At 35.1% G+C, this 18,814-nt stretch overlaps 1 protein-coding gene across 3 annotated transcripts in view; it reads right to left on the reverse strand.

Annotated features, from left to right (window-relative positions):
* The window catches only part of TAOK3 (TAO kinase 3), a 181,645-nt gene that overhangs the window by 68,475 nt on the left and 94,356 nt on the right, over nt 1–18,814 (reverse strand). For all 3 annotated transcript variants that reach the window (XM_023241471.2, XM_019814602.3, XM_011287798.4), the window contains exons 4-9: nt 13,001–13,072; nt 12,512–12,613; nt 9,172–9,217; nt 7,847–7,943; nt 4,874–4,987; nt 2,701–2,792 (exon numbers count right to left, since the gene is read on the reverse strand). In XM_023241471.2, coding sequence (XP_023097239.1) covers nt 2,701–2,792; nt 4,874–4,987; nt 7,847–7,943; nt 9,172–9,217; nt 12,512–12,613; nt 13,001–13,072 — 523 coding nt within the window. The remainder of the gene's footprint in view (nt 1–2,700; nt 2,793–4,873; nt 4,988–7,846; nt 7,944–9,171; nt 9,218–12,511; nt 12,614–13,000; nt 13,073–18,814) is intronic.

Here is an 18,814-nt window from a genome sequence, read left to right on the forward strand (position 1 = left end):
CTTTATATATTTTTTGATTTACAAACCATGTGAATATTACGTATTTTTTCAAAATTAAGTACATATTCTCTCTTCCATGATTCAGTTTTTAAAAAAAATTAATATTTCCTTAAGGTTAAAAAAAAGAGACAAGTCATGTATATTTATCATATGTTTCTTTGTTCAAGGAAGGGGTCAATGAAGCAGTTGGGACATGGAATACCAAGTATCTCAAGTTGTCTTCACAAGCCAAACATTTTAGGAAAAATAAAACTATAGTCTGAGAATCAAACTGGAACTCAGAAATTCTTATAGGATCAATTTGGATACCAGAATGGAGGAAAATAACCAAAACCAAAAACCGAACCAAACCAAAACTAGATGAAGAAATTTTTAAAAGCAAATGTTAAAAAAGTAAAGGTATTTATATAAATTTTAAATTAAAAAAATCTAGATAAAGTCAGTCTTGTGCTGGAGCCAGCTCTCACTGGTCTCCCGAAGGTCAAATGGGCATACCTTTCTCCAACTCCACAATAACCCAATCTCCCCCTCCCCCACCACCTGAGAACCATTGGTTAAATTTGCCAGTATAGGACAGCAACATGCAGAAGAATGAAACTAGACCACTTTCTTGCACCATTCACAAAAATTAACTCAAAATGGATAAAGGACTTGAATGTGAGACAGGAAACCATCAAAACCCTAGAGGAGAAAGCAGGAAGTGACTTCTCTGACCTCAGCCACAGCAATTTCTTACTTGACACATCCCCAAAGGCAAGGGAATTAAAAGCAAAAATGAATTATTGGGACCTCATGAAGATAAAAAGCTTCTGCACAGCAAAGGAAACAATCAACAAAACTAAAAGGCAACCAACGGAATGGGAAAAGATATTTGCAAATGATATATCAGAGAAAGGGCTAGTATCCAAAATCTACAAAGAGCTCACCAAACCTCCACACCCGAAAAACAAATAATCCAGTGAAGAAATGGGCGGAAAACATGAATAGACACTTCTCTAAAGAAGACATCTGGATGGCCAACAGGCACATGAAAAGATGCTCAACGTCGCTCCTCATCAGGGAAATACAAATCAAAACCACACTCAGATATCACCTCACGCCAGTCAGAGTGGCCAAAATGAACAAATCAGGATACTACAGATGCTGGAGAGGATGTGGAGAAACGGGAACCCTCTTGCACTGTTGGTGGGAATGCAAACTGGTGCAGCCACTCTGGAAAACAGTGTGGAGGTTCCTCAAAAAATTAAAAATAGACCTACCCTATGACCCAGCAGTAGCACTGCTAGGAATTTACCCAAGGGATACAGGAGTACTGATGCATAGGGGCACTTGTACCCCAATGTTTATAGCAGCACTCTCAACAATAGCCAAATTGTGGAAAAAGCCTAAATGTCCATCAACTGATGAATGGATAACGAAACTGTGGTTTATATACACAATGGAGTACTATGTGGCAATGAGAAAGAATGAAATATGGCCCTTTGTAGCAACGTGGATGGAACTGGAGAGTGTGATGCTAAGTGAAATAAAACATACAGAGAAAGACAGATACCATATGTTTTCACTCTTATGCGGATCCTGAGAAACTTAACAGAAACCCATGGGGGAGGGGAAGGAAAAAAAAAGAAAAAAAAGAGGTTAGAGTGGGAGAGAGAGCCAAAGCATAAGAGACTCTTAAGAACTGAGAACAAACTGAGGGTTGATGGGGGGTGGGAGGGAGGGGAGGGTAGGTGATGGGCATTGAAGAGGGCATCTTTTGGGATGAGCACTGGGTGTTGTATGGAAACTAATTTGACAATAAATTTCATACAATAAAAAAAATAAAAATAAATTAAAAAATAAATAAATTTGCCAGTATACCTTTGGATAAGGGTGACTTTAAGATACACTAAAGTTCAAAATACACAATCAGAAAAATAAGAATCTGTGGCATGTTAGACAATTTTAGATAAATGGATGAATGCAACAATGTTTGGGGAACAACTTTAAAGCCGAGGGCATCTGAGTTTCTAACTTCTATCTAACATGAAGTCTCTGAGGTTGCTCTTTAAATGGGTCAAATATAGATTTTATAGTCAGATCTTTGATAAGCCTGCTATTACTTTTTCAGATTTCCTCTTTACAAGTTGGACTGTAAATTACTACTGGGAAGGAGGACATAAATTATCATTCATGATATGGAGAATGGATATTTTTCAAATATTAACACTTATTACTATTGTATATTCCCACATTTGTTACTTGCTATGTATGCTCAAACTCTTATTTATTTATTTATGTATTTATTTTTTAATTAAATTTTTTTGAGGTTTATCTTTGAAAGAGAGACAGAGCATGAGTGCGAGAGGGGCAGAAAGAGGGGGAGACACAGAATTCAAAGCAGGCTCCAAGCTCTGAGCTGTCAGCACAGAGCCAGGACTCGAATTCATGAACCGCAAGATCATGACCTGAACCAAAGTTGGTTAACCAACTGAGCCACCCAGGCATCCCTCAAACTCTTTTAAGTTAATAATAAAATGTAGCAGAGAGAAAGCAATCTTCTGATGTTATACAAAAGCATAGGAAAAAATATAACAATTCACAGTGCCTGGCCCACATATAATAGTAGCCTATTAAATCATACATAGATGGATGAATGAATTCATAATCATAATCAGGAGTGTTTCTCAAAAGTATAATACAAACAACTCTTTTACTCACCCAATTCAATACAGGTGATTCCAAGTGACCAAATATCAACTTTCCCATCATACTGTCCTTCGTCCATAGCTAAGATCACCTCTGGAGCCATCCTGCCAAATGCAATGTGCAAAATTCATATTGCAAATTAAAAACAAAATTCGTCTAATAAAGTGAAACAGCTGTTTGAGCATATTCTAAAGTTTTATCTGATAAGGATATTATTTCCTTACACAAATCATTAGGAAAAACACTGTTCAAAATATAGCCAATATACTCAATGATTTACATGAAACAACACATTATTTTTAAAAAATCCTGGTTCCACCATTAACTATCATTTTATCTCAGCGAAATTACATAACCTTCCTGTATATCACTTTTTCCATCTGTAATGTGGAGAGAATTCTAGTAGCTACCTCAGAAAGATTTGTAAAGGATTAATATGTATGAAACACTTAAAGAAATAACTATAGACAACAGGAAAAATACTTATGGAGCTATTTAAAACAATATAATCAGCTATTTCAAAGATACTGCAATGTAGAAAATAAACAAACAGGCTATGGCAATGGATACTGTTTGTCCATAATAGATTTTCATAGGAGGGGAGGGGCCTTATCAGTTTAATATGCTTTGTTTTCTGTTAGTGTAAGTGGCTGCTTAGTAAATGCTACTTGATGATCATTGACAGAAAAAAAATTCAAATAGTAGCCGACTTTTTTTAGTAGGTAAGTAATTATCCAGGGATATAAGTCATTCTCCAAGGTACAACGAAATTCCAATGTATCTGTGGAAGGAAGAAAAGGAATCTTGAATAGATGGGGGTGAAATTTTAAGTGAGAATGACAAGTTAGGTAAAGTTTCAGGAAACTTAACAAAGTTCTTTAGAAATGTTGGATAGAAATGGGCAGAAGACATGTCTTCTTTCCAAAGACCTTTCTTTGGCTAACAGATGGTTAACAGACACCATGAAAAGATGCTCAACATCACTCATCATCAACATCATTCACCATCAGATCAAACCTACAATGAGATACCACATCTGTCAGAATGGCTAATGTTAACACCTCAGGAAACAACAGATGTTGGTGAGGATGCAGAGAAAGGGGAACACTTTGGCACTGTTGGTGGGAATGCAAACTGGTGCAGCCACTCTGCAACACAGTATGGAGGCTCCTCAAAAAACTAAAAATAGAACTACCCTATGATCCAGCAACTGCACTATTAGGTATTTATCCAAAGGATACAAAAATGCTGATTCAAAGGGGTACATGTACCCCAGTGTTTATACCAGCACTATCAACGGCCAAATTATGGAAAGAGCCCAAATGTCCATGAATGGATAAAGAAGACATGGTGTATATATATATATATATACAGTGGAATATTACTTGGGGATTAAAAAGAATGAAATCTTGCCATTTGCAGCAACATGGATGGAACTACAGGGTATTAGGCCAAGCGAAATAAGTCAGTCAGGGAAAGACAAATATCACATGACTTCACTCACGTGGAATTTAATAAGAAACAAAACAGATCAACATCGGGAAAGAGAAGGAAAAATAAGATGAAAAGAGAGAGAGAGACAAACCATAACAGATTCTTAAATACAGAGAACAAACTGAGGGTTGCTGGAGGGGAGGAGAGTGGGGGGATGGGCTAAATATGATGGGCATTAAGGAGGGCACTTGCTGGGATGAATCACTGGGTTCTTCTCCTGAAACCGATACTCCACCATATGTTAGCTAACTTGAATTTAAATAAATTAATTCAAAACAAAACAAAAACAAGAACCTGGATTTCTTTTATTAGAAAGTAATATTTCTACTTATTGGCTAGTTACAGGTTAAAGAGAATACCTTGTCCTTGTCTAGACATTCTGCCTCAAGAGAAAAGTTCAAAAGAAACTTAAATGAAATCTAAAACCTGAGCTTGGCCAGTGAGTTGATAATCCTGCTCAGTTTACACCCAGCGACATCAACCTTATTTGAACAAGTTAAAGTCACTGGAAATTTTATACTAAGAGTGTTTCTTTTTTTGCTAGTGAGTTTTCTATCCTTCTTTAATGAAATCTCATTTGGGGCACATGGTGAGACATTGTCAAAAAACCAAACCAAAACAAACCAGTGCTATGAGTCCATCTTGTTCATGTATGCACGTTTTAAAATTCTAGTTTTAAAATTCTACATACCAGTAAGGTGTGCCCACAAAGGAGTTGGCAGGAGAGGCCATTGAAGCAGATCCAAAATCAGCTAGTTTCACCTGACCTGGCTCTGTTAGAAGAATATTTCCAGCTTTAATATCCCTATAGGAAAAAATAAGAGGGTTAGAAAATTACTTTTCAACTCTGATTATGGAATAGGTCAGAGCATGCAATTAATAAGACAAAAAGTTTATTTAAAAAAAGCTTGCTCAGATTGCCAGAAGGGGATTTAGTAATTATTGCATGTTATAAGGGGGCCCAGATTCCTGGGTATACTTACAGGTAGGTCATAGTAATTACTAAAAGGTAGAGCTTTCTTTAGAGGGAGGGAATGCAAAGAGAAAAGGCAGACATGGCAGACAAGGAAATCCATTCAATTACTACACTCAAAAAAGCATATTCTCAGATGCTGATCCAGTCGTCAACGGTATTCCTTACGCTGGGAAAATTGGCACCATTTGTAACTGCCTTTTTTTTTTTCTCCAAATTACATAAGGTTTTTAGAGTCTAAACAAACCTTCAATAACTCTATTATCTACCTACCAATAAACCTCAACTACACACATACCTTTTCTTTCTTGCCTGTGACCCTTTCTCTCTGCCTTAATTGTAACTGCAACTCTAAGGCATTTGAGGGTACATGTTATATAGAAGGTGTTATTTTAAAAATAACACTGTACAGTAAAAAGAAGACCCTGAAAGATCAAAACAAACAAGGATTAGGGATTAGGAAATTGCATTTCTATTGTATTATGACAAAGAATCGCAAGTGGTTATTACTAAATCTATTAGATATTTTACGCAGCAAAAAGCTTTTGAAATATGATTTAAAAAATTCATTGTTTAGGATGATAATTTAGAATGAAACATGTGGATGTACTCTCTATTCTCTTCAAAAAAAGCATGAGGTGTAATGACTATTAGGAACCAAGAGTTATAAATCGATGGGCCGTGGAAAGACAAAGCAGAGAGAATGAGGAAAACTTATGTCAAGGTGAAAATGGTAAGGTTCAAATGTTTGAAAACAATGTCTCCAAAAATCTTCTCTTGAAAATTCAGTTTCTTTATTCACGATGACATTTAGACGTTGGCAGAGAAAACTAAAAAAACATTATTTCTCTAACAGCAGAAAAATATCTTTTCTCTATTACTTTCAGTTAGAACACTGACTTGTCTTTTAAAGTTTATTTATTTTTGAGAGATAGAGACAGAGCATGAGGGGAGGAGGGGCAGAGAGAGAGGGAGACACAGAATCTGAAGCAGGCTCCAGGCTCTACGCTGTCAGCACAGAGCCTGACACAGGGCTCGAACTCAAGAACTATAAGATCATGACCTGAGCCGACGTTGGAGGCTCTTAACCGACTGGACCCACAGGTGCTCTTGACTTGTCTTTAAATCAAAATAATAAAAAATCTGAGACATGGTATTTAAACAGGAAGCATATTTTAAAGGGCTTTTTTGTTTTTTCAACTTCTTTTATACATTAAAGAAGATAAAGTATAATATAAAATAAAACATTAAATTAATGTGCAGATTTTGGTAACACAGGCACAAAAAAAAAAAAAATGAACCATGGCTTTAAATGGGAACCAGCAAAATCACATATAGACAAGTTGGCATTCGGTAATGACATTTTGGTACCAAAGATATGTATTAAAAACATTTTTTTTTTGGTCAAATCCATGGATGTGATGGCTAAATCTATTTCACCAATATTTTTTAGGTGTGGTTAAGTTCATTCTTTGCTTCTAAAAATAAGCCAACTTCACAGCAGGGATTTCGGTCTGCCTGTAATGAGGAAGTTCTGCTTTTGTGGTACCAGTAACTGGTAACGGCTACTCTAGGGTGATTAAAACAGGCAAAAGGGGAACCTATGATGTAATAGTCTCATTTCTTCCTAGTAAATGTCAAAGCGTTTTCTTTTGCTTTTGAGCCATCTGAGATTCTTTACACCTACCTCATATTCCACTACTTCTTCCACTTTTCATTAAAGTAACTGTACTAGAAATTCTTTACTGAGAGAAGGAAAGATTAAGAACAACATCTTTAGTTAGGAGAAGTTAGTGGCAGGAAGTACACTGGAGGGAGGACAGTGGGGTTGTGGTAGAGAAAATACAAGGTAGAGGAAAGCCTTGGATTAAGAGTTAGGAAATCTGAGCTTCAATCTTTATTGTGTAAAACCTGTGAAACTATGGGCAGTTATTTAAATCTCTCAGAGTTACAGTTTCTGCCAAGGTAAAGACTATAATATCTTCCTACATATCTATATGGAGTATCGAAATGCACAATATTTTAAAGTGGTGAAAACAGCACATAATTATTTAAGATTGACTTGTTAATTTGCAATAGGAAAAGGAGAAGGAAGGGCCCCTGGGTGGCTCATTGGGTTAATCGTCTGAGTCTTGGTTTTGGCTCAGGTCATGATCTTACAGTTTGTGAGTTTGAGTCCTGCACTGGGGCACTGGGAGTGAAGAGGCTGCTTAGGATTCATATTCTCTCTCTCTCTCTCTCTCTCTCTCTCTCTCTCTCTCTCTCTCTCTCCCTTCCTCTCTGCCCCTCCCCCACTCTCTCTTAAAATATAAATAAAGGAAGGGAGGAAGGGAGGAAGGGAGGAAGGGAGGAAGGAAGGAGGGAAACAAACTCAGGTAGGAAATAAATATATGCAAGGAAGGCTAATTTTTTTTCTTGGCATAGTATCAAACAATTGCTGTGCCCTTCCTCAAATTTCCCCCAACATCCTGCCTGGAGAACAGTTAATTATAGAACAGAGGTGAGGCAAGTCTTTGGGTAAACCTGGGAGAGACCCAGAGATAGAAGCTAAATTCTGACAACTTCTCACATCCAGAAGCAGCAGCAATCTCTTTGCTTCCTATAAATCCACAGACACCCTACAAAGTGGAGCATGCGCTAATTTTCAAGATTCCCTGAATAGGCAGTCCTGTAACTGGTCTCCAATCTTACCTATGAATCAGTGCATGAGAATGCAGGTAGGCCAGCCCCTGCAAGGCACCATGAGTAATGGCAGCGATTTCCACTTCTTGAAGTGGTTTCTTATGAACTGAGGAAGGAAAGAAAAATTTAGAAGCAGTAATGAGTTTCATTCTTCTTAGTATCTTGTACTCTCAAATGACAATTTAGGAACACATTCACCTAAATATACGGGATATATATTTCCTATAGAACTGCAGTAAGTAATTGGATAACAGGAAACCCAAGTACAAAAACAAACAAATGAACTGCTTAAAATAAAATAAAACGAAGACTAATAGTCATCGTAATGAATTGTTAATTGATGTGTCAGTTGAAGTCAAAGCCACCACTGATTCCAACTGGCCAGGCCCAAATTTACCAGTCCTTTCTGACATGTTAAATGCCTGGAGTGTTTTAGGTTGTATTATTCTCCTCTCCACAGAGCTTCTATAATTACCTCTTCTAACTACAGGTTTTCATTATTTGTGAAAGCAGCTAATAAGCAATTTCTATTCGGAGATCAAGGATGATATAAGAATAAAGTTTTTTTTTAATGTAAATTTTTAACACAGTCTCTGTGTTACAATAGCATTTGCAGAAGAGAACTAAGCCAAGATATTTGAAAGAGTTAAATATCAGTATAATTTGACACCATTTACCTCTCTTTCATACACACATATGAATTTGATGCTTTTGGCTACATTTATTACATCACACTAGCTGAACATTTTAGTAGTACCTGCCCTGGATGGGCCATGAACTAAAGAGTAGGAGGTCGCTAATCATTACTGAGATACTTTGAGCTACTGTGGAGATAAAGTTTGCACAGCTTATCCACGCAGTCCTTAAGTCTAAGTCATCCATCCATTTGCTTTGCCCAAACTGCACTTCTTTTTAAGTTTATTTATTTATTTTGAGAGCAAGCAAGAGAGAGAATGAGCAGGGGAGGGGGGGGGAGAGAGAGAGAGGGAGGATGGGAGGAAGGAAAGAACAGAGCAGGGGAGAGAGAGAGAGAGAGAGAGAGAGAGAGAGAGAGAGAGAGAGAGAGAGAGAGAGAATGAATGAATGAATGAATATATCCCAAACAGGCTCCAAGGCTCCACTCTTTCAGCACAAAGTGCAATGCGGGGCTCAATCCCATTAACCCAGAGATCATGACCTAAGCAGAAATCAAGAGTTGGCCGCTTGACTGACTGAGCCACCCAGGCAACCCCAAACTGTAGTTTGGCAACCCCAAACTACTTCTTTAATATAGGAGTAGATAATATTCTTGTCAAGGCAAAACAGAAAGGAGGGGATAATGCTTTTATTCTTACCTTCTAACAAATCAGAGGCTGAGCCTAAGCAATATTCCATCACCAACTGTAATAGATTAAAATAATAACCAGAATAATCACAGTTAATAAGAAACTGCTAAAACCAACCAAGTAACCATGAAACTAAGACTACTAGAAGAATAAGTATTCTGACCCAATTGAACCTGGATTAAATTTTGGTCATCTGACACTAACTCATTTTTATAACTTTTACCATATAGTTTTGTTATTTCCTCCTTCGAACTGCAATGTTCTAACACCGTAAGTGTCCTGGACATGAAATGGTCAAGCTAAGACTGCCACTTATTTACTAGTTTCCAAGCTACCTTGTTGCAAAATCTTTTAAGGTAGCTAGGTTGCAGTATAAGTTAAATTTTGTAACTTGGGGAAAGTGGCAACCAAATATATGAGCCAATATAACCTATGCTGGGAAATACTAATTAAATAGAATAAACCAGTAAGTAGTAAATTTCTTATTTTCACATTTAAAACAGTTCTAAACAAGAAAATATCGTTTAGAACTCAATCTAAAGACGTAGCCTGCTATGTATCGTTACCTTATCTTGCAAGTCTGACATGGAATATTTAAATTTTTATCTTAAAACATTTCTTTTTTAAAAAAGGTTTTTATTGTTTATTTTTGAAAGAGACTGAGAGTGAGCAGGCAAGGGGCAGAGAGAGAAGGAGATATAGAATCCGAAGCAGGCGCCAAGCTGCAAACTGTCAGCACAGAGCCTGATGCGAATTCACGAACTGTGAGATCATGACCTGAGCCGAAGTCAGATGCTTCACCAACTGAGCCACCCAGGCGCCCCTCACTTAAAACATTTCTGGAACAATACTATTAAAATACTATTGATACTTTTTGGGTTTGCAATCTTGGGAGGCTTTTTAAAAGCAAAAAGGAGAAAATTCTTTTATTCTCATCTTAGATTTTTTTTTTTATGTGTCCCAGACTACTGATTTATAAACAAGATCAGACCTATGAGTGGCCAGTGACCAATACTCTACACATGTGCACACGCACACACACTCCTACAAATTATTTTCTTATTCTCAAAAACACCATATTTTCCTTTTGAAATACAAATTTCCTATCATCAACTACACATAAGCAATATTAACATATTAGCTCTTTTCATTTAAAAAATTAAGGTAAAAACATAATCATGTATTATGTACTTTGTACATAATTTAGAAGAATAAGAGATAAAATTATATACTACATGATATGTAATGTTATAATCATAATATATATTATTACAGTATATAATAATCATATATTACATATGATTTATATATTGGTATTATTCTGTATAATTCCAGTAATTCCAGGTACATAATACATATCATACATATTACATATTATTAAGTATAATAGTTATATGTTTACATCTAAATTATTAAATTTTTATATACCTATATGTAATTAAATATATAACTATACATAATAGGTTAACATTATTCCATTACAGAATAATTTAAAACAACATGAGAAATGTAGGAGTTTAAAGTTTTGACATACTATAGTTTTCTGCTTGACATTAAAATAAGCAGAATCAGAAACATTAATTTTATTTATTTTTTAAAGAAGTATAGTTGATGTACAATATTGTATTGGTTTCAGGTATACTTCACAGTGATTCAACAATTATATACATTATGAAATGCTCAGCACCCTAAATGTAGTTACTATTTGTCACCATATGAAGTTACTATAATATTATGGACTATATTGCCTATGTTGTACTTTTTATCACCATTATTTTATAACTGGAAGTTCGTACTTCTTTTTTTTTTTTAATGTTTATTTTTATTTCTGAGAGAGAGAGAGAGTGTGAGTGGGGAGGGACAGAGAGAGAGAGGGAGACACAGAATCTGAAGCAGGCTCCAGGCTCCGAGCTGTCAGCCCAGAGCCCGACGCGGGGCTCGAACTCACAAGCTGTGAGATTGTGACCTGAGCCGAAGTCAAGCTGACTGAGCTTCTGTTTCTTAAACTAAGTATATTAGTATGCATATCTAACTTCCTTTAACTAAGTATGTAGAATATTATCATAGAACTTTAAAACCAAATGGAGAGAAAATGTTTACAGTTACAGTTATATTTTTTAAAATTCCATGTTAAGTCTATATTTTTGTCACGTACATTCTTTTCCCTACTATTCGGTAACACAAGGACATCTGAACTGTGGCTGGTTGTTTGCTCCGGACATTAAACAGCTCTAGTTGCTCTACTTTTAAATGGTTAGGTCTGCTTTCTAACGTCCTTATTTCTTCCTTCTGGTCACGTCAGTCTTGTGGCTGTTTGCAGGCATGTCTCCAGCAGTTTAGTTCCTATGAGCTCCTTCTATTTAGCCTATCAAATCCACTGTGGACAGAGACTAGTTAACCAAGCTTACTAGCACTCTGTGTAATCTCAGAGTAAATAGGCTTTAAATAAGAGCTCAGAGGATTTTCTGAAGACTCGAAACACGTGAGATTTACCACTTAATTTTGTAACATCTATTCTGCATGTTTAAAATCCCTTTCTTGACTCCTTCAAGATGGTGGAGATTGCCAGAGAACTGATTTCCAGATAATGAGATACTCCTCTGACTAATTTCTTCTGCTCAGAACAGAAGCAATGGCTCTAGATGTCTTAAAAGCTTCTTGAAAAGAAACGTTTAAGTATTTTGTTGGATAGTCGATGTAGGAACAAAGATTCCATTCCCTAACTGGAGAGCACGTATAGGAAAGCACTTATACATGGTAACTTCTCAACAAATGAATCTCAGTAAATGTTAGGCTGGACTTTAAACTGGAAGATGCAGTTTGCTTAAAGCACAAAGTGTAGCTTCTTGATGGACTCAACAGTGCCTAAGGTGTTAACCTAAAAACAGAAGCGCGATCGTGTAAAAATATACTCAAAAGACAGAGTGGAACAAAAGACTTATTTCATTTTACTCATATGCTAGGCCATGTTTGAAAATACTTAGACAGTGATGGTAACACCAAGCACGATTCCAAATTTGGGGGGAAATGGAGTAGGGGGTGAGAAATAACGAAGATAAAAATTCTAGGATGAGAATAAAAGGTTCTTTTACTTTTGCAAATAAACCATTATAAGAGGATATTAAAATTTCACTGTTGATTATTTATAGAATAAAATTTCCCATAGGCTAGGCATGATATTGGTCTTACAGAATGTATACCACATGGTACACTCTGAGGTATTAACACATGTTGAATACTGATAACAAAAGTCAATGGGACAAAAATGAGACTGACAATTTTACAGATCAAAGAGATAATAGAAAAAAAATTTAAACAGGAAATAAATAATACAGGTCCTCTGACTTACCCAAGCAGTGTGTTCTTTCAAGTAACAACCTTTATACTCAATGGTATTAGGATGCTTTAATTGTTGTAAAAATTTGACTTCCTTAAGAATATCTTGCCATTTCTATTGAAGTAATAAAGCAAATGATACAATGTTTAGACTGAAAATAATATTTTATTATCAACTATACGTATATAATATTCTTTTTGTTATTTTAAATGCACAAAGTAAATGTTTAATAAATGAAGACGCTGTTTAAACTTGTGTTATTTAATTTTAGTACCTGTAAATGGAAATCTATTAGCAAATATAATAAATCTATTATACTAACTTATGTTCTATTCCACAAATTAGTTGACTGAGTTAGAATATTAAGAATATTTATTATATGCTCTACAAAAAGGAATAAAAAAGATATGATAAAGTAACGTTTAAAGAACTTTGTTTCTACTGTCAATTTCATACTAACTAGATTATGTCAGTTTAGGTACACAACTGTCTTTAACATACCTCATTTGCCTGCTTCCCACTATAGGACATTTTCTTAACTGCCACCACCTCATTGGTGTGAGCATTTGTGGCCTGTGTTGAGAGAGTAGAAGAAAAATAAATAAATAAATAAAAAGAATGAATGATGTTTCAGCCACTTTAACATTTGATTAACTTCATTATCACAATTTAAAGACGCTGTAACTTTTAGGCTAGAGAGACATTTCCACCCCACCGTAAGGTACAACTTTTCTTCATCCTTATCTATATACATGCAAATACTATAACATAAAAAAGGATAAGGGTTTAACAAAATATATCCAATCAAACAAAAACAAGGCAAATTTCCAAAACGTCCACACTGGCTTCACCATGTGAAACGTCCATCAATGGACAATCAATTAAATAAATGTGGTAGGATCATATAATAAGGTAAACATTAAAAGAATGAGGTAATCTATATGAATACAGAGTAAAATGGAAAGATGTAAAAAATACAATGACAAAAAACAAGCTGTATACTATCTTACTTTTGCCAAAGAGTAATAATGTGATGTATGTGAAGAAAAAATATGAAAGAATTTATACCAGAATATATATCAGTGATAATCCCTGGAGGAGTGCTGTCTGATAGAACTTTCTGTCATGATGGAAATGTTTTATATCTACATTGTATAGGATAGCATGTGAAATGTGGCTAGAGTGACTGAGGAAATGAAGGTTAAATTTTAATTAATTTAAATCTAAATAGTCTACTACATTGAACAATGCAGAAGATAAATGTTAAAAGGGACTTTCACTTCCAAAGGCACTGATATTTTATAATGAGAACGTATTACGTATATACATACATATGTGTGTGTGTATTCATCTACAAAGATTGCCTTGGCTCATGATCTCTCTTTATCTTTTCTACACCCAAAATACAATAGTTCACTGAAAGCACACATAAAAATAACAGGTCAAGTAACAGTCTTCCTCCTACTTAAGAGATTTAAAATAAATAATTTCTTTAAAATTTTCAGAAAAATAAATGTCAGACATTCAAAGATTATCTAATTTTGGCTTTCTTTTAATAACAGGGCTCTATATCAGTGACACACTCCTGATATAAGTGAGCTATTTTGGTGCTATAATATTATTATTGTAAACCAATAAAGCTATAGTGGTGTTTCTGAGGTAAGAGATTAGAAATTCACTCCCTGATAAAATCAGGTCATCAATTTTAGAGAAAAATGCATAATCAGTTTCTTAAATACACTTAAAGAAGCTCGTCAAATAAAACTGAATTTCTAATTAAAAAAATTTTAAATTAAAAAATAAACAATAACTTATTTATGTAAAAAGAATTCAACCCCAGAGTCTTACTGAATGACAAACTGTTGACAAAATGAACACTTACTGAAAAAAAAATTTTTTTTTATAAGCTCTAAAGGTAAAAGTACCTATTATAAAAACAAGGTGTCTACTAGTTAGAGTTTTCAAATCAGCAGGCCTGTACAAAGGCATTTTTTTAAGATATTTTGTTCATTTATAAGGTACAGATGGACTTTTGTTGAAAACAAAATCTCTCACATTTTGCTGGCTTTTAAAATTTAACACTAAGACAGTGCTTATATGACAGCAACAAAGAAATGTTGATGCAAATTCAGTATTTCAATAAAGGTTAGAGTGATTGTATCTGAAAAGCGGATATTTTGGGGATGAATCTATCTACTGTGCAGCCTAAGCAGCCTGGGAAAGGCTTAAGAAATGCTTAAGCAATGAGTAATTTTAACTTGCAGGTTTTTTTTTTTTTTAAACCAAATCTTTAACCTTTATAAAAAGAAAAAAAGAAGGACAAATATGGAATCAGATGGTATTATCTAATTGCTTATTAAGCTTATTTATAATCAATGCTTATTTGGAACCAGAGACTTTTGAAAAAAGAATCTCTCTAGAATAAAAATACATTTCTTTACATTTACAGAGTAATCATTACTTAGAACTTTGTAAGTATACTTGCTTACACAATCTGTCTACTGGAGCACAGACTTGAAAATTGAAAAACATTTCCATGTTGATTTTTCTTAGATGTGAAATTTATTTTTCAAGTTTTTATTTAAACTCCAGTTAAACATACAGTGTAATATTACTTTCAGATGTACAATTTAATGATTCAACAATCCCATACATCACCCGGTGCTCATCAAAACAAGTGCACTCCTTAATCCCCATCACCTATTTCCCCCACCATCTGACTCCCTTCCCCTCTGGAAACCATCTGTTTGTTCTCTATTGTTAAGAGTCTGTTTAGATGTGAAGTTTTTAATGCAATTTTATACTGGTTAAAATTCACAAATGAAACTTCAAGGAAAAATCAATGTTTTAGTACACAGAAAGGCAACTATCAGTGGGGTCTCAGCTTTCCAGTACTTCATATAATATTATGAATGACTACCACTTCTACACATCTCAAGTGTTATTCTTTCTAAAAAAATTTTTACTGTTTATTTATTTATTTTTGAGAGAGAGAGAGAGGATGAATCCCAAGCAGGCTGTGTGCTGTGAGTGCAGAGCCCAATTCGGGGCTCCATCTCATGAACTGTGAGATCATGACCTGAGCTGAAATTAAGAATTGGATGTTTAACTAACTGAGCCATCCAGGTGTCCCCTTTTTAAAAAATTTCAAGTGTTATTCTTAAAACTTATTATTCATATTTAACACTTCCAATAGTCTTAATGATCTCAGGGAGTTTAAGCAAGATCATTGATTCAAAAAATATTTAGAGTACTGTTTCTGATATTTTCTTAACCATTTCCAGCTACAATTAGATTACTGTCCACTTGTTGCTAATTTATAGAGAAACATAAACATTAAAAATAAGTTTTTCTTTTTGCCTTAGTTATTAAGTCTCAACTAAAACTGAAAGGTAATAAGTATACCCAGAAGAACAGAACTTAATCATCAGCTTTAGGTGGATTATAGAAGATATGTTAAGTTCAACAAGGCAACAGTGGAAACGTAGAAGCTTCATAGTGTTTAAGTGAATACAAAAATAATCATGCCCAGCCTGTTTCTATTTTCCTTTAATATAGAATTTCTTACTGTCTGATGTGTTAATACTGCTAATTTCTGCATTACTTATGTAAATCCAAACACACAGATATTTTACCAAGTTAATAGCTTCCATTTTTTTTCTGAAAATATTCTCAGTTGATTGATTCTATGTGAGCTGTGCCAGCTTACAATTCACTTTAAACATATTTCTTGGCAACATTCTGCGTAAAAGCTGTAAACTACAAAAAGTCTAACACAATTATAGTGTTTAGGTATAAAAATGTTGGTTGCTGGAATCTGATCTTAATGGCTTGCTAGCATGGCTAGGATTCATGAAAAGTACTAATTAGCAGTACCAACTTCTCTGAGTTCTTTATGATTCATTTGTTCATTCAACAAATACTTAATAGGCATTCAAAAATTGTCAGGTATGGGGCTAAGAAGTGAGTAAATATGCCCAGTACCTATCTCTTGTATAGTAGCATAGAGAGTAATGAAAATATCATAACAAACAAATGTGAAATTGCAACTGTGACGGTTGCTAGGAAGAAGGGTATGTGTTGCTCTGAGAAACAAAAATGGGAGGATGTGACTCTGGCAGGTCAGGCAAGGCTTCCCTGAGAAATGAGGTTTCAGCTGAGAGCTAAAAGAGGAACAGGAGTTAAGAAGAAGGGGAAGGGGAAACATTTCGGAGAGAACACTTTATGTGAAGATCCTATGACAATGGTCAAAAGAAAGCTATTATATTATAGCGAGGGCAATGAGAATGAGTGGGAATATGTCTCAAGTACAGACAGGGACCACATCATGGAAGACCTTGAAGGCTGGCTACAGTAAGGGTTTTGATCTCAGTCTAAGAACAGAGAGCCCCTGGAGGCTTTACAGAAAAAGATGATGTGATTAGACTCACTTCTTTTTTCCCCTAAGCTCACTACAGTGTGGACAGCAGCCTAAACAGAGACCAGAATGGATGCACAGAGATGGGCTGGGATGCTACTGCAATTGCCCAAAGAAGAGATGATGGTTCTTGGTCATCATGGTATGAGTGACAAGAGGAAGAATCTATTAACAGTGAGGGAGGAACTACACATAAACATTATTGTGGCCAGTGAGAAATCTGTTTTTTTAAGGTGTTACCACATGACCATTATAGATAAAAAATTAAAGTTTTTCTAAATTTTACAGTAAAGTGTAAGTTAATTCTTCTTTAATCTGTTTTTTAGTGCCTTATGGGTATATATGGGCCTGTACTACTCACTTTTGTATACAGGCAATACAATATACAATATAGTTAATGATTACATTTTCAAAACCACCCAAATATCTTTATTATTTCTCCCATCTATCATATCAACAAATAACATATATTTAGTGCCTACTGTAAATGGGCATTGGCTAGCCTTTAGAGTTGTAAAGAAATAGAAACAGTCCTCATTTTCAAAAGGCATATACTCTGGCTAAAGAGGCCTTAGATCAAACAGCAAATGAATGAGTAGGTCTTCTGTGGCCTATTATAAAGTAGGTCCCTAGTCCAAAGCTTTGCTAGTAAGTTTCAAAACATGCTTGGCTTATTGTAGTCATTCTAAAGGAGAACTTTGAGAGGGGTTTAGCTGCTTTTTAAAATATGAGTCAAATAGAGATTGGAACTACCTTCTGACTCTGGCCAAGAGAGACTCTGAGAGGATGAAGGAGTTATAAATAGAAGGAAAGTAAGAAAAGGTGGCTGAGGAAAGTGTCTTGGAGCAGAATAAATAGGCCACCAACAAACATATACAGAAGGTTTCCACTTTTAAACAGTTCAAAACCAGGCAAAACCAAATTATATTGTGGGTTACATATAAAGAAAAACTAGAGGGGTGCCTGGGTGGCTCAGTTGGTTAAGCGTCCAACTCCTGGTATCAGCTCAGGTCTTGATCTCAGGATCATGAGTTCAAGCCCCGCACTGGGCTCCACGCTGGGTGTGAAGCCTGCTTTAAAAAAAAAAAAAAAAAAAAAAGATAAACTAGAAAATAATCACCATAAAATTCAAAATAGTGGACTCTCCTAATATGAGTGGGGCCTCCAGAGTGATGGAAATATTCTATTTCTTGGTGTTTATAAAACACCAAGACTGACTGGTGTTTATAAAAGGATTTACCTTTTAATTACTCTTTAAATTGTATATTAAGATATATGGGTATGTATTTATGCACACTTCTGTATGTATATTTGTAATTTAAAAGTCCTTTTAAAAAAAAAAAAAGCATCCCTGGGGTGCCTGGCTGGCTCAGTTGGTAGAGCATGTGACTCTTGATGTTGAGGTCATGAGTTCGAGCCCCACATTAAGAGTAGAGATTACTTTAAGTAAATAAATAAGCAAATAAATAAATAGACTTAAAATAAAAGCATCCCTGTGACTGAGGAAGACAGGACTTTGACTGGGCCTTAAATACTATTCTTAGCCTAAAGACTAACAGAGAAGTGTTGACTAGAAAATTAGCACCCTCTTCAGCCATGGACGGTCACTCAAAGATAAAATGTACTTGAGTGGAAGCCAAGTATTAGAGGGGGGTCAAGGAGAAATGTAGTAGTGCTGAGCGCAGACATGAAGGGATGAGAAAGAGTTCAGGGAAAACCCAGGCTGAAGATTTGGCCAGAAGCAAAAAGAGGAGCTAAACATGCAATTAATAAAATCTCATTTGGAAGGACAACTGAAGATAAGCCCTACCTAGATGTCAAAACATAAAAGATCACCTAAAAGTCAAAGAGTTAAAACAAAACAAAACAAAACAGATTCGATAACAGGTTGAGAAGAG

The sequence above is a fragment of the Felis catus genome, chromosome D3, assembly GCF_018350175.1.
Source record: "Felis catus isolate Fca126 chromosome D3, F.catus_Fca126_mat1.0, whole genome shotgun sequence".
Lineage (NCBI taxonomy): Eukaryota > Metazoa > Chordata > Mammalia > Carnivora > Felidae > Felis > Felis catus.